Raw genomic sequence first — 27171 nt, 5'->3', positions numbered from 1 at the left:
AGTCCACGTCCTCTTTCTAGCACCCTGAGGCACTGAGGTTCTTGATAGAACGATAGGTTTCTCCTTTCCGTTGTGCAGCAGGGATCCTACAGAGTGGACCCTGTACACAATTCTTGACTGGCTCCAAGTCCAAGACACTGAGTTCTCACACCACACAGGGGACCTAGGGGTGACAGATCTGGTACAGACACTTTGGCCTTTAGCCAAGTTCAATGTGACACTGCCAGATACAACAGGTTGCAGGCACATTGTGGTGCATTTGTTTGCTGACACTCAGAGCCCCCCTTGCTATGTATTTGTACATGAGGATTCTTGGAAGAGGATGTAGCCCTACGGGCTGCACACTTGGCCCGGGCCTAGGTAGGACAGTCACTTCAAACGCGTTTGTCTAGAGGTCGCTCGGATGCGGATTACTCCCCATCCAAACCGGCCTCCTGCTGTGGCAGCATCTGTTTCTTTCCACCGACTCCATGAGGATCGTTTCATGGAATGTGCAGGGATAAGGAGGGCCCCAGTTTCAGTGTCGGGTCAGTTGCGTCAAGAGCTTCAACAATGCCTTGTGGGTGGTGAGATTGATATTCTTATGCTACAGGAGCATCATTTGTGTGAGAGCCGCATCAGACAATGTGGTCACATTTTGTGTGGTCGCTATGAGACATTTTGGTCAACTGCATTTGGACCTGGAGGTATCCAAGGAGGGGTATGTATGACTATTGCGGATTCTTGGAAGCAGGCCATTGTGGGCAGAGAACCCCATAGAGCATAGCTGAAGTCACTAGAGTGTCAAAAAGACAGAGCTTTGTTCGCGGTTCCTGAAACTGAACCTGCAAACACATCCTCTCCAGTCCTCCCAAGGCTGTATACGCTCTCGTCAGTCTAGTCTCTCATGCTCTCCTCAGTGAAAACACCGGTCCACCGAAGACTACCCCAAGATAAGTATATGCATCTGTGTACTCCACAGTCTCCTCGCCATACGTAAATGTGGGTGCTGACCTCTTGACCCACTGTGGTGTGGTGTTGAACATCATAACCTTGGTTTTCCCCAGGTTGACAGACAATCCACTGTCACGAGGGAATGTATGCAAAGCATCTAAATGACGCTGCATCCCCTCTGGAGAGTGGAAATCAACACAATATCATCAGCATATAGTAACAACGGAATCCATGTCCCTGCTAGCTAAGCCCCTCTGTCTCCCTGATGCTCTACATAGTCTGAAAACTCATCTACATACATCCCAAAAAGAGTCGGAGATAGGGGGCATCCCTGCTTCACTCCAATAGTGGAGTGGACCATGTCAAACACCCCCTCAGTAGTGCGTACCCGCCCCATCACCGTCCTGTATAAAGCCAGAATACCCCATATCAGCTCTGTAGGCACACCCATGTCCTGTAGTTTGCGTATAAGTCTGGCTCTCGGCACTGTGTCAAAAGCTTTGCGGAAATCCACAAAGCTACAATAGATCCTCTTGCCATGGTGTCTACCCTCCTCAATAATAGCTCTGAGTGTCAGAATCTGGTCAAGAGTAAAGAAACCTCTCCTGAATCCTGTCTGCCCTGGTGCTAGAGCCTCGTATGCCCTCTCGCTCTGCCCATCTACTCAGCTCCTGCTCAAGAACGGATGTATACAGCCTAGCTAATGTGTGACCAACCATGATGGTGCAATAATTCCCGAGAATCATGGGATCTCCTGACTTGAAAATAGGCACAATCGTAGACATACTCCAAGTCTCAGGGAAGCCTTCGTACATGGCTCGATTAAACATCATAGCAAGGAGCTCTCCAAGCATATCTCTGGCATGGATGAAGTGCTCTGTTACCAGACCATCATGATCATGTGCTCTCTTTGTCTTCATCCTGTCAATGGCTTTCCTTACCCTCTCGGCAGTACAGAGAGAACATGTCTCCGGGCATGTCTCTAGTGGGTCCGGCAAAGGTGGTTGCCCTGATGCTGTATGGAGAGATGTGGCATATTCCCCCCATGTCTCTGTGGAGGTGACCGTTGATGGTGGTGAATGCTCGTGGAATAGCCTCCATACTTCGCTTGAGTCTTGACTTATAAATAGCTGATGCAGATCCCACTCTAGCTGAGATAGATAAGCCCTTTTCTTTTGTCGCACTAGGCGGCGAAAGATAATCTGTGACTGTCTATGTGTGGTAATACCCATGAGCACTTCCCTCTGTAATTTGATCCTCGTCTCTCTACACTCCTCATCATACCAACTGTTCTGGGGCATGCTCCTAGATCGTCTCCGTGTAGGCTGGTTGTGGGGTTATGCCTCTGATGGTGCATCATGGAGCGTCTTTGTCAGTATCTGAGTGAGTTCAGCTAGTGGCCATCCCGGCTTCTGAGTGCATAGCTTCCTGTATATCTCATCCATATACACAGAATCCGTCTCCCTCATGAAGGTATACCGAGTGTGCGTGGGGACCTCTCCTAAAGGAGCTGTGCTGAACTGAAACGTCAGGATGAAAGACAAGATAGCATGATCAACTGCTATCCAACTATCCAACTGGCCTAGTTCGCACCATGAAATCCTGAAAGAATGGAATGAGACCTGGCTCGGCCAAGATAATCTGTGAACTGTCTATGTGTGGTAATACCCATGAGCACTTCCCTCTGTAGTTTGATCTTCGTCTCTCTACACTCCTCATCATACCAACTGTTCTGGAGCATGCTCCTAGATCGTCTCCGTGTAGGCTGGCTGTGGGGTTATGCCTCTGATGGTGCATCATGGAGTTTCTCTATCAGTATCTGAGTGAGTTCAGCTAGTCGCCGTCCCGGCTCCTGAGTGCATAGCTTCCTGTATATCTCATCCATATACACAGAATCCGTCTCCCTCATGAAGGTATACCGAGTGTGCGTGGGGACCTCTCCTAAAGGAGCTGTGCTGAACTGAAACGTCAGGATGAAAGACAAGATAGCATGATCAACTGCTACTCCAACTGGCCTAGTGCGCACCATAAAATCCTGAAAGAATGGAATGAGACCTGGCTCGGCCATAACATAATCCATTGTGCTAGCACCATGTCGGTGTGGAAAGCAAGTAAAAGTTCCATAGTTACAGGGGACGGGCCCTAGGGCCGAGGGACGGCCGTAACCATGCCGGGGAGGGACGGGGACCCCTTACGACGATCGGAATTCTGGCCGGACGGGTGGGTCGCAAGCTGCCGGACCGACGGACGGAACGGACCAGGGACAGCCGGGAACGGGCAGATTCGGGCGGGTCAAAAATGGCAGTTTTTGAAAAAACTGACCATTTTAAACAGCCAGTTGCAGCCCAACGTTCATATTTTGGGGGGGTTTGGCCCTTCAAAGGCTATAAAAGCCCCATTGGGCCTCTTATTCCCTCAAGCTCTCCTCTCTACTCATAGTCTCATTGCTCAAGGCTCAAGCATGACTAGTCACTACGTGCCGTGGCCCGTACGCTCTACACTCTACCCTTGAGTCTCCACTCTCTCCCTCTTCTACCCACTTTGAAGCTCTCCTCTACTCTCTCTCCACACAAGCTCTCCTCTAAATTTCTAACTCCTCTAACTTCTAAGCTCTACTCTCTCGAGTCTCTCCACCATCATGTCATCTCAAGCCAACTCCACTTCTCAAGCCAGTTCTTCTCGAAGGAGACCCGTCGTGCAAACGTGGTCGTGGTGGGATGAAGTCAACTTTAGCACGCGTGGCAAAGGTGGCGGTGCAAGATCATGGACATGCAAGCTATGCCCATACAAGAGAACGGGTGGTTCAAACAAAGTGCGAGCCCATCTTCTTCATGAACCCGGTCACGAGGTGAAGTTTTGCCCTTGAGTAACTCCCGAGAAGAGGTTGGATCTTCTTGAGAAGCTCACGGTGTATGGGGTCGTGGAAGCGGCCAAGAGGGGCCGTTTTGTTGCCGTTGATCCCTCCGCCACGGCGACACCGCGAGAGCAAAGGGAAGCCAACCTTGACGACGTCTCTCGAGGCTTCAAGATCCATGCATCTACACCGTCCTCTTCCGTTCCGCATCGCCAAAGCACTCTCAACGAAAATTGGAATCCTAAATTGAAGGAAGAGGTGGATAGGTCGGTTGCCCGATTCTTCTTCCACGACCACATTGCCTTCCATGCTTCGCGGTGAGTTTCCCTTGGCATATGCACATTGCAATCTTCCATTTTGTATTCATAATGGGTTCTAACTTCTCGACTCTCGACTCTCGACTCTCCATACTAACACAACATGCTCTATTTTGTGTGGATAGGTCTCCATACTATCGAACCATGGTTACGAAATTAGGGGAATATGGCTCCCCTTATGTGCCACCTTCATCAGAGAGGCCACCCTCCTTGACAAAGAGAAGCTTGCCGTGGAGCAAGCGGCCCAAGCAACAAAGGATTTGTGGGAGACCAATGGCGTCTCTCTCCTTGTAGATGGATGGAGCGACACCCGCAAGCGGTCCATCCACGGGGTGGTGGCCTACTCTCGGGGGGAGATGTACTTTGTGGAGTCACATGATGCATCCGATAGTGGCAAGGCCGCCGAGATGCTTGCTGCGGAGTGGACAAGCACCATAGAGATCACCGGCCCAGAGAATGTCCTTTGTATGGTTGCAGATGGAGAGGCGTCAAATAGGGCAGCCGGGGCTATCATTGAGGGCATGTATCCCAGCATCCATGTCACATTTTGCATGGCGCATTGCCTCAATAACCTCCTCAAGGACATAGGGAACTTGTCATGGATTTCACCCACCATTGGTGACGCCTCTCGAATTGTCTCCTTTGTACTCAACCATCAAAAAGTGCGCCATGAATTCCCAAAGAGGAGCCACTTGTCCTTGCTCAAATATTCAGAGACAAGATTTGCATTCAATTGGCTTATGCTAGGCCGCTTGTCTACATGTGGCGGAGCCTTGAGGGGCCTCTTTCTCAGTGATGAGTTCCAGGCCATGCCGGAGTCTACATCAGCAAACAGGATTGAAATGCCAAGAATGGGCCGACGACGCCGCTTGGTGGGAGGAGGTGAAGACTCTTGATGCCATGGTCAAGCCTATTCTACACCTACTTCGAGTGGTGGATGGCTTGCAGCCATGCATTGGCAAAGTCTACGAAGCCATGGATCGGATGATAGAGGCACTTGAGAAGCTTGTGCTTGACCCTGTTCAGTATGCGGAGATTCATGGCTTGTGTGAGTCGAGGTGGAATGGATACTACTCTCCACTTCATGCGGCAGCTTATGTGCTTGACCCTGAGTTTCAGGGAAGGCGTCAAGAGACCGACAAGGAGGTGAGCAAAGGATGGCGGCTTGCATTGGAGCACCTTGAGCCTAGCAGTGACATTAGGCACAAGATTAGAGACGAGCTACTCAACTACAGGCAAAAGAAGGGCTCCTATGGATGTGTAGATGCACAGCTTGATCGCAACAAGATTGGCTCGGTTTTGTGGTGGGAGGACTATGGAGGAGATGGCCCACATTTGCAACGCTTGGCTGTTCGTGTCCTTAGCCAAGCATGTACCACTAGTTGCTTGGAGCAACTATGAGTGTGTACAGCCACATTGCCTCTAAGAAGAGGAATCGCCTTGGGGTCCAGAGGGCCAACGATTTGGTGGTTGTGAGCGCTAACTTGCGCATGCTTGCCAAGAGCGTCACACACAAGGCAGATCCCTTCACTGAGTGGGAGATGGCACAAGAGAATCCATCTATGGCCCATACTCTTTTGGAGGAGCTAGAGGAGGATTTCGAGCCTCAATGCGAGCCTCCCGAGCCCTCATACGTCGCTGACGACCTCGACTACGACGACGATATGGAGATTCAGCAGGCGAGCACTTCTTGAGTTTGATGATCATTGATCACTCGACTCTCGAGTCTAGACTCTACCTACTACATAGCCCTTTGTACTTTTTGTTATCCTTGAGGCCTCAGGCTTGTCCTAAGTCCTTTAGGCTTTTTGACTCTTGAGCCCTTGTGGCATGCACTTCTCATTTTGTATCCATCGATCACCGATGTTTTATTAGCACATTTCCGCCTATATGACTCGTGTTCTTTGGTCTATTTAGTGTAAATTTGTGGTCAAAGTGATGCTCTATGTGTGTGGCATGTGTGTAGGTCAAAAAATGCCAAAAAAAACTCTCTTTTTTTTTTGCTGTTCCGAACCCCGTCCTCGTTTCCTGACTTTTGCCGTCCCGTCCCCGTTCCCAACCCTGTTCCCGACCCCAACCCGCTGTCCCATGTAACTATGAGTAAAACCTCCAGCTGTCGAAAATCTTTGTAGGCCATTCAAAATGGCCAATCTATGTGTAGTTCCCATATCTATCAAGTATCTGCCATACTCAGTGTACTCCTCATCTTGTGATAGTCTAGATAGGCCCATCTCTGTAACATCCAGCTCCCTAAGCATCTCCTTGGAAGTATCATAAAATATTGTCTGGTGATAGGCAGTCCTAGCATTGAAATCCCCTAGTATGATAATGTCACCATCCTTGGAAAACTCCCATATGTCATTATCCAGAATAGCAAAGGGGGATTGTCCTCTAGGTGATGCATATACTGACGTACTAGGAGGAAAGTAACAGGTAGCAATGTAGAGGTATTTGCCCGTCTCTAATCTGAGCCTCACCCACATGTACCTAGCCTGTTCATCCTTGCGCGCTATATATATCAATGGCTGCAACTCCTCCCTGAATAGAACTGCCACTCTCCCTGAGCCCCGCCCTCGATGCTCTGATCTGGTCTCCTATCTGCAGGCTGTCTCCCATCTATATCCGCTCACCTATGGCATGGATTGCCCAGGTGCTTGATGAGTCTCAGAGTAGAAATGATGTCTCTCCCTATGAAACTATCCTCAAAGGCACCTACATCAAGACGGAGTGACCCATTACAATTCCAGGTTTCCATCTTTAGTGTGGTCCCATAGGTCTCGCACCGTCATGCGGAGCGTTGCTCCAATATCACCACCCTTCCATCCTTGTAAACAGCAATCTTCCCTTTCTCCCTTGCTGCTCTAATTTCCGCAATTACTTCTTGCATATGAGCAATCTGCGAGAGGGTGAGGTCATCTCCAAGAAAGATGCCAGTCTTCTTTAGAGTCGGTCTCTTCTTCAAGAAGTCATTCGCTTCCATGGAGGGGAAACAGAGGATGAGTGCCTTTTCTTTCGAGGTTTCTCCGTTGCTCCCACTTTTCTTATTGCCCACTCTCCAAGCCCTCGTATGTGTCTGCTCGTTAACCCCCAACCAGAGTCATGAGTTCTTTTCCTAGACTACACTGGCCCCAAACCTTGGTGCCCCTTTCGTTATTTTTTTAAATTTCAACTTATGCGGCTCTGCGCTGCATCTCCAGCGGGTAGAATGCGAGGAGAGAGGCAAAGAAAAGAAGAGGTAGACGGTGTGAAGAGAAAACAAAAAAGAAACTGCATATACTGAAAGAGAGATTGATCCTACTCTAAATTAGTAGTAACCATACACAAACAGGAATCAATTATATCACACTAACCTGGTGACATATAACAGGCCTCACTTTCCTCATGCACCAAGTTTTTCAGGTTGGACCTTAAACAGTACCTTAATCCAGAAATCTGTGGCTCGAAATTTTCGTCCAAAAGAACATTGCTTGGTTGCAAGTTACAATGAATAACTCTGGTTCCCCACCATTTTTTATGTAGATAGGATAAACCGTTGGCTACATTCAGTGCAATCTTGAGACGTTGTTCCCATCCAAGGTACACCACTATGTCAGCATTATACAGGTAATAATCCAGGCTTCCGTTCACATTGGAACCAACCAAAACAAAAAGCTCTTCAGATTGAGAGCACCAGTCCACAATTCTCACGACATTCGAATGCTGCACATGGAAAAGAGCCCTTGTTTGCTGCAAAAAATATGGTATTCTGTTCTCATGACTTGGTTGCAGCCGCTTCACTACAACCTTCTTTTCCAGAAAAGGTGTTTCAGAAGGCCACACTGCTGAATAAACCATAAATTTTTTCCCTGTCCCAATGATGTTGGCATCACTGAATCCATTTGTGGCCGCTCTTACTACTTGATTAGTGATTCTTTCACGGAGGCAAACACATTTGGGGCACCACTTGGAGAGCTTTCTGAGACAAACAATCAAACGAGGAGGATGTGTTTGAATCGCATCAATCATTGCATCATATTTGTCAGGTTGAAAGTGACGATAACCAGTGATCCAAAGCACAGGAAAGATAACAGTAAAGACTGCAAATATGGATAAACCAATGCCAACATTTTCTGCAACTACATCAGAGATACTGAGGGAATGTTCTGAAGAACCTGTTTGAGTGATGACAGGGCAAGGTATATCTGTAATATCCCCACAGAGATCCTTGTTGCCAGACAAGAAAACTATGGTTTGGCTGCTGAAATTTGGAACAGCACCTTGAAGGCTGTTCCCAGAGAGGTCAATAAGATGAAGCCTTGGCAATGCTGACAGTAAATCGGGAATTTCACCACTGAAGCTGTTGTGAGACAAATCAATCATCGTGAGTGCCACCATGTAACCCAAACTACTACTAAGGTTCCCATACAGTTTGTTTCTAGAAAGATTGAGTGATTCCAACGACGTCAAGGAAACCCAGCCTTCTGGAATATGCCCTGTGATTAAATTGTCTGCCACTGACAACTCCCTCAAAGAGGAGCAGCTGCCAATGCTCTCAGGGACCTGTCCACTCAGGAGATTATTTGAAAAGTTCATGACAGTGACCATATTGAGGTTTCCCAGGGTGGCTGGAATCTCACCTATTAAGCGGTTTTGGGAGAGGTCCAGTCTAGCCTTGAGACTTGTGAGAGCACCGAGTTCGTTAGGAATGTTTCCCTGGAAAGAGTTGTTGGCGAGCTGAAGGTCCTCAAGTAGAATAAGATTACCAAGGCTACTTGGAATATAGCCGGAAAACTTGTTTGAGGAAACATCCAAATTGGATAGATATCGGCATCTACCAATGCTAGAAGGTAAGGTGCCAGTAAGTAAGTTATTTTGAACAATAAACTCAGTGAGCTCAACAATGTCTGACACATCTGAGGGAATCTGCCCCTTAAACATGTTGTAAGCTATATTGAAGTAGTGCAAACTTCTCAAGCTACTCAACCTTCGTGGAAAGTTTGTAGCCAATCTATTCCTTTCAAGATTCAATGTCTCCAGCAACGAGCAGTTTCGTAGATCGTCTGTTAGAGGACCTACATATATGTAGACATTCAAATGTGCATATGAGCAAAACTTTCTTGTTAAAAAATAGCTTTGACAGGAACAATGTGTGTGCAATGTGTTACAGACAAGTCAAAGCTATTAAAAGAATACTTCAAACACTTTATCAAAGTTAGATGATATTTAACTACTTCACCAACTGACTCAGACAAGTAATTTCTGAGCTCATATATAGGATCTAAATTGTATATCAGAGATTGAAGAGATCGTTTGAGCTTATATGTGAAGCTTGTTAGGTCAGAACTCTGAGACACACAGATGAGAAGATGATATGTAATATGCATATTATAGAAGAATGACACTAAGAATCTGATCAATCAATTGCTGTATGAAACATGGTAGAACATGTGGTTTGACCTACCAGGGAGGGGACCTATGTGAGTGTTCCAGACCTAAGCTAAGAAAGTCCGTAAAGAGGTTCAAACTGGCATCTTGACACCAATCATGATAGGGAGTAGTATGGAAGTTTAGACCTACATGAAAGTTCAAGAACAAAGCTAAGAAAGTCCACCATCTTGGGCAAAGAAGACTAAACTTGCAATAACCAATGAGTCAAATTTGTAAATAGTTACAGCTTCAGAACTTACGATGACGCTAAGATGGCATGAATGTGAAGGATGTGTCTTTACAAAATATATTTAAACACAATTAACAGACTTTCACAACACGCTGAGGAAAATTAAATCGGCTAAAGACAAAAAACGTTCCTATTGTTGACTTCAAATATGTCAAGACCATCCAACCCATTCACACAGCAACCACATTTGCAAAAGCTTCACTATTACCTAAACACAGGAATGCAACAGAAAAATATTGCATTTACGATAAGAGTAATCTACAAATGTCAAGATGAAAAGTACACAGCTGCAGGATCAAATGTAAGCTTACCAATAAGCAGGTTGTTGCTTGAATCTATCGAGCGTAACCGTGGAGCATTGCATAAATTGTTTGGGAAAAGGCCACTAATACGGTTTCCTTTGATAGCAACAAGTTGAAGGTTTGGAAGGTGCCCAAGAAATTTTGGAATAGCACCTTGAATAGTATTATTGCTCAAATCTATTGTTTCCAAACCTGAAAGGCGACTGAAATCATTGGGGATCTCACCATTTATGTTATTGGAGGAAAGATTCAAATGCCTCAACTTTGTCAAGCTTCCCAATCCATCTCTCAAAGCAAAGCTTAGACCTTGCCCTGCAAAAAGACTCTCTCTCTCTCTCTCTCTCTCTCTCTCTCTCTCTCTCTCTCTCTCTCTCTCTACATCCAGTTTACCGGGTATCTATTGTATCAGCTGCTACACCCACGTAGTTTTAGATTGTAGTAGTAGTAGTAGTATTTTGTTCCACTTCTAGTTCTTTTCTAGTTCTTTTGTACCCAGACATGGTATTAGATTCACTATTTTGTAACTGATTGGTCTCATAGGTCATTTTGGCCTTTTGAAGACGTTAATATAACATTTCATTTCATTTCATTTCTCTCTCTCTCTCACACTCACCCGGCTGGTCGGAGGCTGGAAACAGGGTACCTTGCTTTCAACGCTCTCTCTCTCTCTCTCTCTCTCTCTCTCTCTCTCTCTCTCTCTCTCTCACACACACACACACACACACACACACACACAACCCCACCTGCCCAACCACAGCATGTGGGTTTCTTAAAAGGAGGAACTATAGTGAAACGAAAGCAGAACCATCAGTGCCCCCATCTTCATCAGCCAGAAATTGGGATGCTCCTTTTTGTGTCAGCAAGGTGCAAATTGCAACTGCACGATACCATCTCTTTCCCTATCCCCCAACGGTTGCAAGAAAATCAGCTGACATTTTAAAGAAAATTTAAACAGTCGCAGTGGTTTCGAGGAGGATATACAAACATATGCTATAATGCACTCGATCGACATGTTCTTGCTGGGAAAGGTGAGCAACCAGCTTTGCTCTGGGAAGGAAATGATGCGGGCCAGGATATGCGCTTAACATACCAGGACTTGCTCAGTTATACTTGTCAGATATCCAATTTCCTTCTGGCCAGAAATGTGGCAAAAGGTGACAGAGTATGCATTTATATGCCAATGATACCGGAATTGCCTTGCGCTATGCTTGCATGTGCCAGGATTGGAGCCATACACTCAGTATGTTTCACGTCCATGAGTCATAACTCTCTCTCTCTCTCTCTCTCTCTCTCTCTCTCTCTCTCTCTCTCTCTCTCTCTCTCTCTCTCTCTATTAGATTCACTATTTTGTAACTGATTGGTCTCATAGGTCATTTTGGCCTTTTGAAGACGTTAATATAACATTTCATTTCATTTCATTTCTCTCTCTCTCTCTTCATGTCACGGTTTGGAATTGCAATGGAGACCTATGGACACACCCAGAGAGACTTGAGGAGGTGATGAGAGGTCGAGACATCATTCTACTTACAGAGACACACGAGAGCCCAGAGAGAGGGTTACCACGGATACATGGTTTCCAATGGGAGTCTCTACATCGGGGATGTATGCGCCAGCACACCACTCGCGGTTTAGGAGGAGTGGCTATACTTTTTAGACAGGGGCTTCACAGCAGACTACAGATTGTTGCCCGGGACCCACAGGCCCGATACATGTGGATTCGCCTCGAGCTCTCACGAGACAGGATCGTCTACATTGCCCTTTGCTACTTTGCTCCCACAGGCTCCAGATTCGCCCCTATTGAGCAGGAGTCACCGTACGCATGCCTCACGGAGGAGATTATGGAGTACTCCACACTGGGTGAAGTCTTCCTTATGGGAGACTTCAATGCTCGTACGCGCAGTGAGCAGTGTGAGACATATGACCACGAGGACCCAGAGGCACTACACACTCTAGATGAGGAGGCTACTATGAGAGATACAGCAGACAGAGCTCCAGTCACAGCCTACGGACGACACCTACTTCGACTTGGCTCCCAGCACCGTCTCGTTATTTATAACGGGATGGCCCAGTGGCCCACCTCAGGGGGCCTGACTTGTATGCCACATGGAGTTACAGAGGGAGGGGGGAGTACAGTCGACTATATTCTGGGACCCAGGGAGGCTACACACCTTATCACATCCTTCACCATTCCACCCATACCCATCGGAGCCGACCACACATACCTCTCTTTCTCCATCACCGGAGATACCATCCCACATAGCTCCACAGCACACACTCCACACACCACCATCCATTTCACACATGAGCTAGCCTCTCTTTACTCAGCCGAGGTCGAGCATGGCCTATGCCTCCTCCACCCATCCACACCACTCTCAGTTCTCACATCACATATCTCTTCCGTTCTCCACACTTCAGCTATTAGCTCTTTTCCACACACCACTCACACAGGACGCACTCCCCCCCCCGGGACTATGCCTCAGAACCGCTGGTATGATGATGAGTGCAGAGAGTTATACCGACGCCTCCGTGCACGGCGAGCCTTAGGAGAGATCACAGAGAGAGAGACCAGACGAGATATGAAGACGCTGACACGCCAAAAGCGGCGAGCATTCGAAGAGGCACAGGAGCTTGAGCTATACCGCCTACTCATGAGCATAGATAGCGCGACGGCATGGCGCACCCTGCGCGAGCCACGTCCGACCACAGCTATTGAGGATCCACAGATATGGCATGATTATGCAGAGCGCCTCTATGAGGTGCCAGGGCAGCCTCCTATCCCACAGCCACATGAGCCACGCCCCACGTGCTCCTCCTTCTTTACAGCAGAGATGGTAGAGAGGGCCATACGCCGCATGCAGCACAGACGATCAGCTGACCACACTGGATTACAGAGTGAGCACATCATTTATGCGGCCTCCACTATAGCCCCGTTGATTGCACATGTCTTCAACCGGGCTATAGGGGAGGGCTTCCCAGAGGAGTGGACACAGCACACCATAGTGCCTATCCACAAATCTGGCGACACCCTGGACCCAGGGAACTACAGGACTATCATGATCGGCCACACGATGGCCAAGCTATATGGAGCAGTACTTGAGGCACAGCTTAGCTGCTACGCAGAGACCGAGGGTTTACGAGCTCCAGGCCAGGCAGGTTTCAGACGAGCTTTCTCCACCACTGACCACATCTTCGTTCTGCGCTGCCTCATTGATGGGGCAAAGGCGCGGAAGAAGAGGCTTTACTGCTGCTTTGTGGATTTCCGCAAGGCCTTTGACACAGTCCCACGCGAGAGACTCTTCCAGCGCCTTCACAGCATTGGGGTACCGACAGAGATGATTTGGGCCATATATATTCTCTACGAGAGGGTGACGGGTCGAGTTCGTTGCCCAGGCGGCTTTTCAGAGACCATTGCTAGCACCATTGGTGTTAAGCAAGGATGCCCACTCTCCCCGACACTCTTTGGGCTCTACATCGACGAGATCTCCGACTACATACTACGAGCAGGGGGAGAGGGGAGCGACTTGGCAGGTACTCCGGTCCACATCATGTTATATGCTGATGATATTGTGTTGATTTCAGAGTCACCCGAGGGCTTGCAACGCCATCTTGAGGCCTTGGACGAATTCAGCACACACAAGGGGTTGACTGTGAACCTTGGCAAAACCAAGGTCATGATCTTTCACACATCCAGTGCAGTGAGGAGCGCTGCCACCTTCACAGCAGCAGGAGGACAGGTTGATGTAGTCACCTCCTATGTCTATCTTGGCATCACATTCACCAGCCTACCAGGACCCTTCACTATGAGGCAGGCTGCGGCTGACAGGCTCACCCGAGGATATGCAGCTCTGACCATGCTAGAGCGGAGATGCCACCAGGCACACTTTCAGGAGCCCCGCACGAAGGGCTGGCTTTTTGACACCTTAGTCACCCCGGCCCTGATGTACTCGGCGGCAGTATGGGCACCAGGATTGACAGATGACCAGTGGACACAGCTTGAGAGGCCACAGGTATGTATGATCTCACGCTTGCTCCGCAGCAAGAAGACAGTGCCACATGACATTATTAGAGCCGAGCTCGCCACACCACCTATGGTTGTAGAGGCATTATTCCAGACAGTCTGCTTCATCCAGAGGATGAGAGAGCTACCTCCTGACAGACTTACTCGTAGAGCATTTGAGGCAGCTATACAGCTATCAGAGAGTGGGCATGCGAGAGCTTGGTACTCACAGGTCAGAGCATGGTTTGAGGGACACGGTCTTGACATGGAGAGCCTACCACCATTCCAGTACGACCCCCACTCACCATCTGTTCACCTCTCTCGCAGTGAGAGAAACTTGGTATTGAGACAGGATCTGTGGCAGCTATACACTAGGAGAGTCTGGGAGTCACCTGGCTTGGGGACGAGGATGTCAGATTACAGAGACCAGTTTCTCACCATATTGTCTGGGGGGTTCATACAGAGACCACGTTATATGGACACATATATGCCACATAGCTCACGGGTGGCGATTGGTCAGCTGAGAGTGGCTTCACACAGGTTAGAGATTGAGATCGGGAGACATACTGGTGTTCCCAGGGAGGAGCGAGTCTGCAGAGCCTGCACAGAGGAGGTGGAGAGTGAGGAGCACTTTGTATGTAAATGCAGAGCATACACTGAGATCAGAGGCAGGTATGAGGCCTTATTCAGAGGACAGCCCACTCTCCGAGAGATCATGGACTCTCGAGATCAGAGACAGCTCGGACGTCTCTTACTAGAGATACAGAGCCATCGGGACACACTACTACAGCCACGCACAGCTACGCAGACAGAGGGGAGACAGTCGCAGCTCACAGACTTCTTTCAGAGGATTGCCACCCCTACCTCACCAGATACTCAGAGAGGAGTGACACTCCCACAGGCGGAGGTGAACCGAGCTAGACGACGACCACGAGTCACAGGCTACAGGGGCGTGAGCTCCCACCACCGACAGATCGAGGAGATCCGAGCCCGGGAGCGCCGTGCCACTGAGGAGCGAGTAGCTCAGATGAGGGCCGACCCGACAGCTTTCATCCAGGTAGCCTTGGCACCAGCCCCGCCCATGTACCACATCTTACATCCCCCCATTTGTACAGGATGGAGCTAGAGAGCTTGATGCATTCTCATGATTGTACTACCTTGAGCATATAGACATGCATATACCCCTAGAGATAGAGCCCCATCCCTCCTCAGATACTCCATTACCTACATTCAGTTCAGTTTTGTATCAGTTTTGTTTCATTTGTCTTTCCGATAGACGGATGACATACACGCCATGTACATTTGATTTGTCTCATAGGCCGATTTCGGCCTGACATAGACGTTAAAAATCTTTCTTTCTTTCTTTCTTTCTTTCTCTCTCTCTCTCTCATCACGCCATCTCTCTCTCTCTTTACCATGCTTTCGTTTAGGGTTCGCTGTTGTATTTTAGGGTTCGCGACCTGTTTTTAGGGCTCGCGACCTGTATTTTAGGGTTCGCGACTTCTTTTCTTTTTTCTTTTTCTTTTTTTTTTTTTTTTTTTTTTTTGGGGTTGTTGGACAGATCTGCGTTTTAGGGTTTGCTGCATTTTCTGCACTTTAGAAACATCAATCCTCTCTCTCTCTCTCTCTCTCTCTCTCTCTCTCTCTCTCATGTCATCCCCAACCTCACCTATGGCAACAAGCAAACTCAAATATATGCTTCACTCCAAACGAATTTCCATCATTGAATTGGAAATGAAAGCATGGAGAAAAGAGATGGAAGATTGGAGGAACGCGAAGACCGTTTTCCTCCGAGAAAATGAAGAAAAGGAGAAGAGGTGGAAGGACGAGAAGGATATCTTCTCAACAAGATCGCCACGTTGGAGAATAGCATTTTGGACCTCCACAAAGAAGTGTTGGAAACACGGTCAAAAAATGGGCTTGAAGAGGGGGAATTTCAGGCCTCTTTGAGGGAAGAAATTGACAACATCAATGAGGAGAAGAAGTCATGGGCCGCGGTCATATCCGAAACGCAAAAGAAAGTAGAGGAGGCCGAAAAATGGATTGAGGTTGCCAAGAAAGGGAAAGGTAAGGAAGCTCCTTGTACACCCACTCTTATCAACATGACCCTCGAAGAGGAACAAAGAAGGAGGGTGCGGGCTCTACATGTGAGGGTAACCGGCCTCAAGGACATAAACAATGTGGAAAAAGAGGTCACAAGCCTCACATCAATGATGGGGGTGGAGAAGCCTTCACACACAAAGGCATGGAGAGTGGGCAAGAAGAGTGAGGGCCCCGGAGAATCTTCAAAGGAAAGAGCTCTCATACTACGCTTCCCTTCATTGGAAGAGAAGAAGGAATTCTTGAGGAAGAGACCTACTCTCAAGAAGACAGGTATTTTCTTAGGCGATGACCTCACTCTCTCACAACTTGCGCATATGAGAGAAGTAATGCCCGAGATTCAAGCGGCAAGGGAGAAGGGGAAGATGGCCTTTTACAGAGATGGTCGGGTGGTGATTGTAGAGCGGCGCTCTACATGACGGTGCGAGACCTATGGGACCACATTGAGGATGGCGACTTGGAATTGTAATGGGTCTATGAGGTTGGATGTTGGTGCCTTTGAGGACAGTTTCAGAGACAAGGACATTGTTTTCTTTTCAGAGACTCACCAGGCCCCTGGCCAACTGTTGCCACATGTGGTGGGATACAAATGGGAGACAGCCCACAGAACAGTCACGAGATCTGAGCATGGGAGTAGAGGTTCAGGAGGAGTAGCGGTGTTGTTTAGGGAGGAGCTACAGCCACTACTACATATTGTACGGAGAGATGATCAGGCTAGATACATGTGGGTGAGGCTGAGAGCTGACACAGGTCGATTTCTATATATTGCTATATGTTACTTCCCCCCCAGTACGTCAGTATATGCTGTATCCAGAGTGCAGTCGCCTTTCTCAATTCTAGATGATGATATATGGGAGTTTTCTAGGGATGGTGATATCATCCTCCTAGGAGACTTCAATGCTCGAACGGGCAACTGTCAGACAGTCTTCTACGACACTTCAGATGAGATGCTTAGAGAGTTGGATGTGGGTGAGCTGGGGTTTGACAGATGTTCACATGAAAGAGAGCAGACTGAGTATGGGAGATACCTCACGGAGATGACGACTACACATGGGCTAGCCATACTTAATGGCTTACAGCGGTTTCCTGGAGCAGCAGGCTTCACATGCTTTCCACACAGACATGGGGCCAGTACAGTGGACTATGTTATGACACAGCCGAGCTTTATTCTTTGTATTCAGGATTTCACAGTGGGAGCCAGACCAGTGGGCGTAGCAGTGGATCATGCTCTCTTGACACTGTCCGTATCTTTTCAGTTTAGTACAGCCCAGAAATCAGGAGGCAGGTCACACACCCGTTATACATTTACACCAGAGACTGACTCGGTTTATACAGAGGCGATCTGGGATCGTCTATGCACAGTTGCTCCAGGCCTCTCAGTAGAGGAGTGCACTACTTTACTGACTGAGACACTACATGATGCAGCATCAGAGGCATACCCACACACTCAACCGGATCGGAGGCGACATTCTGGGAGCATGCCCCAGAATAGTTGGTATGATGAGGAGTGCAGAGAGATGAGAGCCCAGCTTCAGAGGGATCTTCATTTAGGAGTCATCACCTACAGACAGTCGCGGATTGCTTTCCGGCGCCTTGTGCGAAAGAAGAAATGAGCTTACCTGGCCCAGATGGAGCGAGACTTGTATCAGTTGTTCTTGAGTAGAGACTCAGGCGAGGCATGGCGACTCTTCCATGAGCACTCCCCTCCCCCAGTGATTACTTCTCCTGATGTGTGGGGCCAGTATGCGACATCGTTATATACGGTTCCTGGGCAGGATCCCCTTCCAGATCCTACAGAGCCATGTCCACCTACGAGCACCTTCTTTACCACTGAGATGGTAAAGAGAGCCATTGACAGGATGAGGACCAGGAGGGCTTACGATCATGACGGTCTAGTAGCGGAGCACTTTATACATGCTAGGGATATGCTGATGGAGGTTCTTGCAGTGTTGTTCAATCGTGCCATGTGTGAGGGATTACCTGAGACTTGGAGGTTGTCTACTATTGTGCCTATATTCAAGGCAGGTGATCCTACAGAGCCTGGAAATTACCGCACTATTATGGTTGGACACACACTGGCACGATTGTATGCATCCATTATTGAGCAGCAGTTGAGTAACTGGGCAGAGGGTGAGGGTGTACGGGCAAAGGGACAGGCAGGTTTCAGGAGGGGTTTCTCCACTCTTGACCATATTCTGGCACTCAGAGCTATCATTGAGGAGGGCAGGTCACATGGGAGACGGATTTATTGTAGCTTTGTGGATTTCCGCAAAGCATTTGACATGGTACCGAGAGCTCGACTGATGCGCAGACTGCAGGAGATGGGGGTGCCCACAGTGTTGATTTGGGGGATTATGGCTTTATACAGATCAGTGATGGGACATGTACGCACCCCAGAGGGGATATCTGACTTAGTTCACTTCACTATCGGGGTGAAACAGGGTTGCCCATTGTCTCCTACTCTATTTGGTATGTATGTTGATGAGGTGTCTGATTACATTGACAGAGAGGGTGATAGAGGTGCCCAGCTGGCAGGGACGTGGATCCCATTGTTGTTATATGCTGATGATATTGTCTTGATCTCTGACTCACCAGAGGGTATGCAGCGACAGTTGGATGCATTACACAGTTTTGCAGAGGATAGTGGATTGTCTGTAAACCTTGGTAAAACCAAGGTCATGGTGTTTAACACCACACCGCAGTGGATCAGGAGATCGGCACCGACCTTCACGTATGGTCAAGAGATTGTGGAGTATACAGATGCATACACTTACCTTGGGATAGTCTTCACTGGGCCGAGGTTTTCTTTGGGGAGAGCAGCAGAGACTAGACTGACCAAAGCTTATGCGGCCTTGGGAGGCTTGGAGAGGATGTGTTCGCAGGTTCAGTTCCAGGAACCTCGGACAAAGTTATGGCTCTTTGATACTTTAGTAGCCTCAGCTATGATGTATGGGGTACAGGTTTGGGGACCTTCTGTAGGCCAGGATGGTTGGAGACGTATGGAGAGGCCCTTGGTATCTATGATCTCCCGATTGATTAGAGCCAAGGCCTCCGTACCTCACGCGATCATTCGAGCAGAGCTAGCTGCCCCCCCCATGGAGATTGAGGCGCTTACCAGATCAGTGTCCTTTGTGCACAGCCTATGGGATACTACCAGAGACAGATATGCTAGACTGGCCCTTGAGTCTTCCAGACAGTTAGCTCTACAGGGGGACACTTTATGCTGGTATGCACAGATGACTTCATGGTTTCAGACGCATGGCTTCACCATGGACAGGTTGCCCCCTTTCCAGTATTCTCTTCAGGCACCCTCGCTGTCTCTTACACGGGTGGAGATCACTAGACTCATTCGTCAGGACCTGATCCAGCTCGACACCAGGAGGACATGGATAGAGCCGCCTCAGGAGTTGAGCACGAAGATGGCTTTCTATAGAGAGCATCTTCTCCACCTCACAGGAGATGGGTTTGTGATTCGACCCAGCTACATGGACACACATATGTCTCATGGTTTGCGTTGTGCTATTGGTCAAATACGCACATCCTCACATCAGCTCGAGATTGAGACTGGTAGATTCAGAGGGATACCAGCAGATAGCAGGATGTGCCGATTATGCCAGAGAGAGCCAGAGACAGAGTTGCACTACATATGTCATTGCACAGTGTTCTATGAGATACGGGGGCATTTCCACTGCTTATTCAGAGAGGGTTTTGGTCCTCTATCTAGGGTCATGAGTTATGAGGATCAGAGATGTCTTGGACTATATCTACTTGAGTTACACAGGTATAGAGACACTTTACTAGGGAGAGCTAGAGAGAGGCAGTCCCAAAGACACATTACAGATTTCTTTTCACTAGATATGGGACAGCCAGAGGAGCAGCCACCACTGCAGAGCTCGTCCCACACTCATTCGACCACTACTGGCACTCTCATCGACCGAGCATTGGAGCTACAGAGATACAGACGACCGCGACTGAGGAGAGGAGCTACACAGCATCGACGGAGACTACAACAGAAGATTCGAGCCATACTCTCTCGACATCCAGAGTGCAGATGAGGATGGATCCTCACCATTTCTTCCATCTTTGTTTCACACACTGTTACATCCAGTTTACCGGGTACCTATTGTATCAGCTGCTACACCCACGTAGTTTTAGATTGTAGTAGTAGTAGTAGTATTTTGTTCCACTTCTAGTTCTTTTCTAGTTCTTTTGTACCCAGACATGGTATTAGATTCACTATTTTGTAACTGATTGGTCTCATAGGTCATTTTGGCCTTTTGAAGACGTTAATATAACATTTCATTTCATTTCATTTCTCTCTCTCTCTCTCTCTCTCTCTCTCTCTCTCTCTCTCTCTCTCTCTCTCTCTCTCCCGAGATGCAGAAGCACACTTCACCGGAGGAGACTACAACAAAGGATTAGAAGCATTCTAGCCAGACACCCAGAATGCTCCTAAGAAGTTTATTTAATACTTTGTATTTAGTTTTCACATTTATTTTCACACTTTCACACTTTTCACACTTAGTACTTTAGTACTAAGGTACCCAGACATTGTAACAGATTCACCACTTTTGTATCAATTTGGTCTCATAGGTCATCCTGGCCTTTTGAAGACGTTAATATAACATTTCATTTCATTTCTCTCTCTCTTTCATTGTCTATTCAGAGATGGTTTTGACTCATTAGATAGAGTCATGAGATATCAGGATCTCGGATTATTCCTACTTGAGATTCAGAGACATAGAGACGCTCTATTGAATGGGCAAAGATAGAGACAGTCCCAGAGACGCATCTCAGATTTCTTCAGTCTGAGTACCACAGAGGCAGAGGGGACACCACCACCACAGAGCTCGGTTCCCACCCATACACACACCAGCGGTACTCTCATTGATCGAGCTATAGAGTTAGGGAGATCGAGACGACTGCGACTGAGGAGGGGAGCCACGCAACACCGGCGGAGATTGCGGCAGAGGATCCACAGGATTCTAGCACGACACCCAGAGTGTCGATCAGGATAGGCTTCATGCTACTACTATATTGTATCATGGTGACACTTATCCCCACTTTGTACCTTTATGGCATGATACCATTGCTCAGCCTACCAGCCACTCATAGGAGTCGGTAGCACTCCTATCAGTTTTTTGTTTGTAGTTTTCTTTGTTTTGTACCCAGACTTGGTACTAGACTCATCATTGTAATCAGTTGGTCTCATAGGTCATTTTGGCCTTTTGTAGACGTTAATATATCATTTCATTTCATTTCTCTCTCTCTCTCTCTCTCTCTCTCTCTCTCTCTCTCTCTCGGCTGGTCGGAGGCTGGAAACAGGGTACGCAGGAGGGGGCAACAGCGTGAGAGGGCTACCTTGCGCTGCTGCCCTTCTCTCTCTCTCTCTCTCAGGACAGCACACCCGGCTGGTCGGAGGCTGGAAACAGGGTACGCAGGAGGGGGCAACAGCGTGAGAGGGCTACCTTGCGCTGCTGCCCTTCTCTCTCTCTCTCTCTCAGGACAGCACACCCGGCTGGTCGAAGGCTGGAAACAGGGTACGCAGGAGGCAGCAGAGACATTTGAGGGCGAAAGGAAGCATACACAGGAGCACCGCGGGCACTGCATGAGAATGCGCAGGCTGCAGAGGCTTATGCGCAGGGCTGCTCACTACTGAAAACCAGTAGCGGGCAGAGGAACGATTGCAGGGCTGAGGGCATTCGCGATGAGGCGGAGGCTGCAGAGCAAAGCACGACAGGGCCTTTCTCAGCGCTGCCCTGAGACCTACACGCACTGCCCTGCGTACTCCTGCTGAGGCCTACGCGAGAGAGTCCCGCACTGTTCTACGCGTAGCACGTCCGGCAGACCTACGCACGCCCCAGTTGTTCGACGTGTAGGAAGTCAATATCTCCTACGCTATTTCATTTTAAGCCTTAAGGAAATTTTAAGTTAAAAGAGATTTTAAGCCTTAAAGTTTAAAGGCCTTTAAGCTTTGAAATAAACTTTTAAAGTTTAAAGGTTTTTAAGCTTTCCCTAGTGCCCTACCCCACATTTGTGGCTCGGGTTCGATGGATCCGCCTACCGAAGGGGAAGGCCCGGGTGTAGATAGCTACACCACCCCAAAAAAAACGACGGCTACTTTCAAACGAAGAAACAGAGATACTGTACTATCACCAGGATCCTTACGAGTCGGGAAAACCTCCAGGATACATGATGAGCTACTGATGGAGAAGGTCCAAGTGATCCTCAAATCAGAGCTAAACTATATGAGGGATGACATCAGGAAGGAAATGCACGCGAACGCTAAGAGCTATAGGAACTCCATGTATGGAGACATGATGAGAGAACTAAGGAGAGAGATCCGGGGGATACAGAATGAGGAAATTCAAACCGTGAAAACGGAATTACGAAACCTAATCAAGGCCGAAGTAAATGTAACAGAATGCGTTATGCAAAAGAAACTCGATGAGGCAGTAGCAAGTTTTGAAGCATGGAAAACAAATATGGAAAAGCACATGGGGGAAAAAGATGCAATTATCGAGGAGCTAAAAGGAGAACTTGCGGCTTGCAAATCTGCAACTAAGGAGAAGGGAGACGACCAACCTTCAGTGCTGAAGGAGCTCGAGAACATGAAGGATCAGATGAAAGCTCTACGGGAAGGAGATGGAACAGGAATCGAAAACGGCATCTTCATGGGCGGAACGTCTTGTTAAGACACAAGAAAAGGTTGATGAAGCAGAGAAATGGATTGAGGATGCGAAGAAAGGGAAGGCCCAGATGCCTGAGACCACACCTACCTCCACCATTATTAATATGACCATTGAGGAAGAGCAGAAAAGGAAGAATCGGGCTCTGCATGTGCGGGTCACAGGAGTCAAAGACAAAGAGAATGTAGATGAAGAAGTGAAGGAACTGCTACAACGCATGGGCATCACAGAGCCTACTCACACAAGTGCATGGAGAGTGGGCAAGAAAGGAATCGACGAGAAGGGAAACGTAAAGGATAGGGCACTTATTCTCCGCTTCCCTAATATCGAAATAAGGAAAGAATTTCTAAAGAAGAGGCCAACTCTTAAGAAAACCGGTATTTTCCTGGGAGATGACCTTACATTGGCACAAGTGGCACACATGCAAGAGTTGATGCCAGAGATCAGGGCAGCAAGAGAAAAGGGGAAAATCGCCTTTTACAGAGGATCGAAAGTAGTGGTTCTGGAAAAGCGCTCATCATGACAGTGCGAGACCTATGGGGCGACGCTCCGGATAGCAGCGTGGAATTGTAATGGATCATATAGGCTAGATGTAGGTGCCTTTGAAGACAGCTTTAGGGACAGAGACATAGTTTTCTACTCAGAGACACACCAGATACCGGGACAGCTTATGCCACATGTGAAGGAGTATTTATGGGAAACAGCTGGTCGACCAGACAAGAGATCTCTACGAGGTAGCCGGGGTTCAAGAGGAGTAGCGGTCTTATTTAAAGAGGAGCTGAGACCACTACTACAGATTATCAGGAAAGATGAACAAGCAAGGTATATGTGGGTGAGAATGAGAGCCGAGACAGGTAGATTTCTATATATCACTATATGCTACTTCCCTCCAAGTACATCAGTCTACTCCTCACCTAAAGGACAGTCCCCTTTCTCCATATTGAATAATGACATATGGGAGTTCTCTAGAGATGGAGACATCGTTCTCTTAGGAGACTTTAATGCCAGAACGGCCAACTCTCAAGCAGTATTCTATGATACTTCTGAGGAAATGCTCAGAGAAGTGGATTTATCACAGGAGGGGCTTACTAAAAATTCACAGGATAAAGAACACACTGAATATGGGAGACATCTCATGGAGATGGCAGCTACACATGGTTTGGCCATACTTAATGGTCTAGAGAATTTCCCTTTATCTGGGGGATTCACATGCTTCCCGCACAGGCATGGGGCCAGTACAGTGGATTATGTCATGACTTCACCAAGCTTTATTTCTAGTATCGAGGACTTTAAGGTGGGACCCAGACCGGTTGGGATTGCAGTGGATCATGCTCTCTTGACCTTATCAATCTCCTTCCATTACAATGCCTCTCAAGTCCAAAGGAAGAAGACACACACAAGATATACTTTCACGCCAGAGACTGATTCAGTCTATGTGGAACAGATCTATAATAGGATGTGGGCAGCTGAGCCAGTATATACTGTAGAGGAGATTACTTCTCAGCTAACAGAGATACTACATGGAGCAGCACAAGAGGCATACCCACATACTCAGCCTGATCAGAAGAGAGGATCTGGGAACATGCCTCAAAACATTTGGTACGAAGAGGAATGCAGAGAGACGAGAACCCAGGTCCAGAAAGAGCTTACACTTGGGATCATCACATATAAGCAATCTCGGATTGCTCTTCGACGTATAGTACGTCGCAAGAAAAGGGCATTTTTAGCCAAACTGGAGAAGGATTTATATCAGCTCTTCTTGAGTCAGAGGACTCACATGAGGCCTGGCGTTTATTTCACGAGCACTCATCACCTCCGACAATTACTTCTCCTGAGATTTGGGGTCAATATGTAACATCCTTATATACGGTATCTGGACAGGCTCCATTACCAGATCCGCTAGAGCCACGCCCTGCTTACTACTAGTACTTTCTTTACTGCCGAAATGGTGGAAAAAGCCATTGATAAGATGAAGACAAGAAGAGCATATGATCATGAGGGTTTAGTAGCAGAACATCTGATCCATGCAAGGGATCTACTTTCAGAAGTCCTTGCTCGTCTATTTAATCGGGTCATGTGTGAAGGATTACCTGAATCTTGGAAATTATCTACTATCGTACCTATTTTCAAGTCAGGGGATCCTATGATACCCGGGAACTACCGTACCATTATGGTGGGTCACACATTGACCCGACTGTACGCATCCATTCTGGAACAAAAATTGAGTAGATGGGCAGAGAATGAGGGCATAAGGGCAACACGACAAGCTGGATTCAGGAGGGGTTATTCCACTTTAGATCACATTCTTACGCTCAGAGCCATTATTGAGGAAGGAAGAGCAAGCGAGAGAAGGATGTATTGTTGCTTTGTGGATTTTCGGAAAGCTTTTGATACAGTACCAAGGGCCAGATTGCTGCGCAGAATGCAAGAGTTAGGGGTCCCCAAAGAGATTATTTGGGGGATCATGGCCTTATACGGGTCAGTAACTGGTTATGTACGTACTCCAGAAGGGGATTCCGACATTGTTCATTCCACCGTTGGAGTAAAGCAGGGATGCTCACTGTCCCCTACTTTATTTGGTATGTATATAGATGAGGTATCAGATTACATTGATAGAGAGGGTGACAGAGGTGCTCAACTTGCAGGGTCATGGATCCCTTTGTTGTTGTATGCAGATGATATTGTATTGATAGCAGAATCACCAGATGGAATGCAGAGGCAGTTAGATGCATTACATAAATTCGCGGAGGACAACGGACTATCGGTAAATTTGGGTAAAACCAAAGTTATGGTGTTTAACACCACACCGCAGTGGGTTAGGAGATCGGCACCTACATTTGCATATGGCCAGGATACAGTAGAGTACACAAATGCATACACATACCTTGGTGTGGTATTTACAGGACCGAAGTTTACTCTTAAGAAAGCAGCGGATGCTAGATTGTCCAGAGCCTCTGCAGCCTTGGGAGGGTTGGAGAGGATGTGTTCACAAGTGCAGTTTCAGGAACCACGAACAAAACTTTGGCTCTTTGATACTGTGGTGGCTTCGGCTATGCTTTATGGGGTCCAGATTTGGGGACCATCTGTGGATCAGGATAATTGGAAGTCAATGGAGAGACCTTTGGTATCTATGATTTCCCGAATGATTAGAGCCAAGGCCTCCGTACCACACGCGATTACCCGAGCGGAACTAGCTGCCCCTCCAATAGAAATTGAAGCTCTTACCAGATCAGTGTCCTTTATACATGGTTTATGGGATACAAATAATTGCCGATATACTAGATTGGCCCTCGAATCCTCTCAACAGTTAGCAATGAAAGGAGATACATCATGCTGGTATGCGCAACTGTCCTCGTGGTTTCATAGACACGGATTCAGTATGGAAAGATTACTCCCCTTCCAATACTCTCTTGAGGCTCCATCACTGGCAATCACACGAACAGAGATTAATAAAATCATCCGCCACGATCTTATACAGTTGGACACTAAGAGGACATGGGTAGACCCTACACAAGAATTGGGCACGAAGATGGCCGACTACAAAGAAAACTTCCTACAGCTATCTGAAGATGGCTTTGTGATTCGCACGAGCTACATGGATACCCACCTGTCTCACGGTTTGAGTGGTGCTATTGGTCAGATTCGTACATCCTCACACCAGTTGGAAATTGAATTTGGCAGATTTAGGGGAATCCCACCTGAGAGCAGAATTTGCAAGTTATGCGGAATGGAGCCGGAGACAGAATTACACTACATATGCCACTGCACCGCATACTATGAGATACGTGGGCGTTTCCATTGCCTATTTAAAGAAGGCTTTGGACCTCTAGATAGAGTCATGCAATACCAAGATCAAAGGTGCTTAGGCCTGTACCTACTGGAACTACATCGGCACAGGGATAATCTACTGAGAAGACAAAGAGCACTACAGCCTCAGAGGCAGATCACAGATTTCTTTGGATCGAGAGAAGCAGGAATGGAAGGAGAAGCGAGAGGCCAGCAGTGAGCACAAAGGAGTACCCACATTCATACCAAAGGCACCCTCATTGTCAGGGCGATTGAGCTTAGGAAATCGAGACGACCACGACCGAGATGCAGAAGCACACTTCACCGGAGGAGACTACAACAAAGGATTAGAAGCATTCTAGCCAGACACCCAGAATGCTCCTAAGAAGTTTATCTAATACTTTGTATTTAGTTTTTCGCATTTATTTTCACATTTTCACACTTTTCAGACATTGTAACAGACTCACCACTTTTGTATCAGTTTGGTCTCATAGGTCACTCTGGCCTTTTGAAGACGTTAATATAACATTTCATTTC

General features: G+C 47.7%; 1 protein-coding gene across 4 annotated transcripts in view; it reads right to left on the bottom strand.

The window, feature by feature from the left end:
* Positions 1-27171, bottom strand: part of LOC147463094 (uncharacterized) — a 56161-nt gene that overhangs the window by 14223 nt on the left and 14767 nt on the right. For 3 of the 4 annotated variants that reach the window (XR_015190142.1, XR_015190141.1, XM_086528025.1), the window contains exons 2-3: positions 10072-10374; positions 7455-9155 (exon numbers count right to left, since the gene is read on the bottom strand). Coding sequence is in view for 2 of the 4 variants with exons in the window: in XM_086528025.1 (XP_086384151.1) it covers positions 7455-9155; positions 10072-10374 (2004 nt within the window). In the remaining 2 variants the exon portion in view is untranslated. The remainder of the gene's footprint in view (positions 1-7454; positions 9156-10071; positions 10375-27171) is intronic. The other variant, XM_086528027.1, reaches the window with a different exon arrangement.

The sequence above is a fragment of the Adiantum capillus-veneris genome, chromosome 2 (genome assembly GCF_014529385.1).
Source record: "Adiantum capillus-veneris isolate H3 chromosome 2, ASM1452938v2, whole genome shotgun sequence".
NCBI classification, from domain to species: Eukaryota; Viridiplantae; Streptophyta; class Polypodiopsida; order Polypodiales; family Pteridaceae; genus Adiantum; species Adiantum capillus-veneris.
Note: the sequence above shows the minus strand (reverse complement) of the source record. Positions and strands in the feature narration are given on the sequence as shown.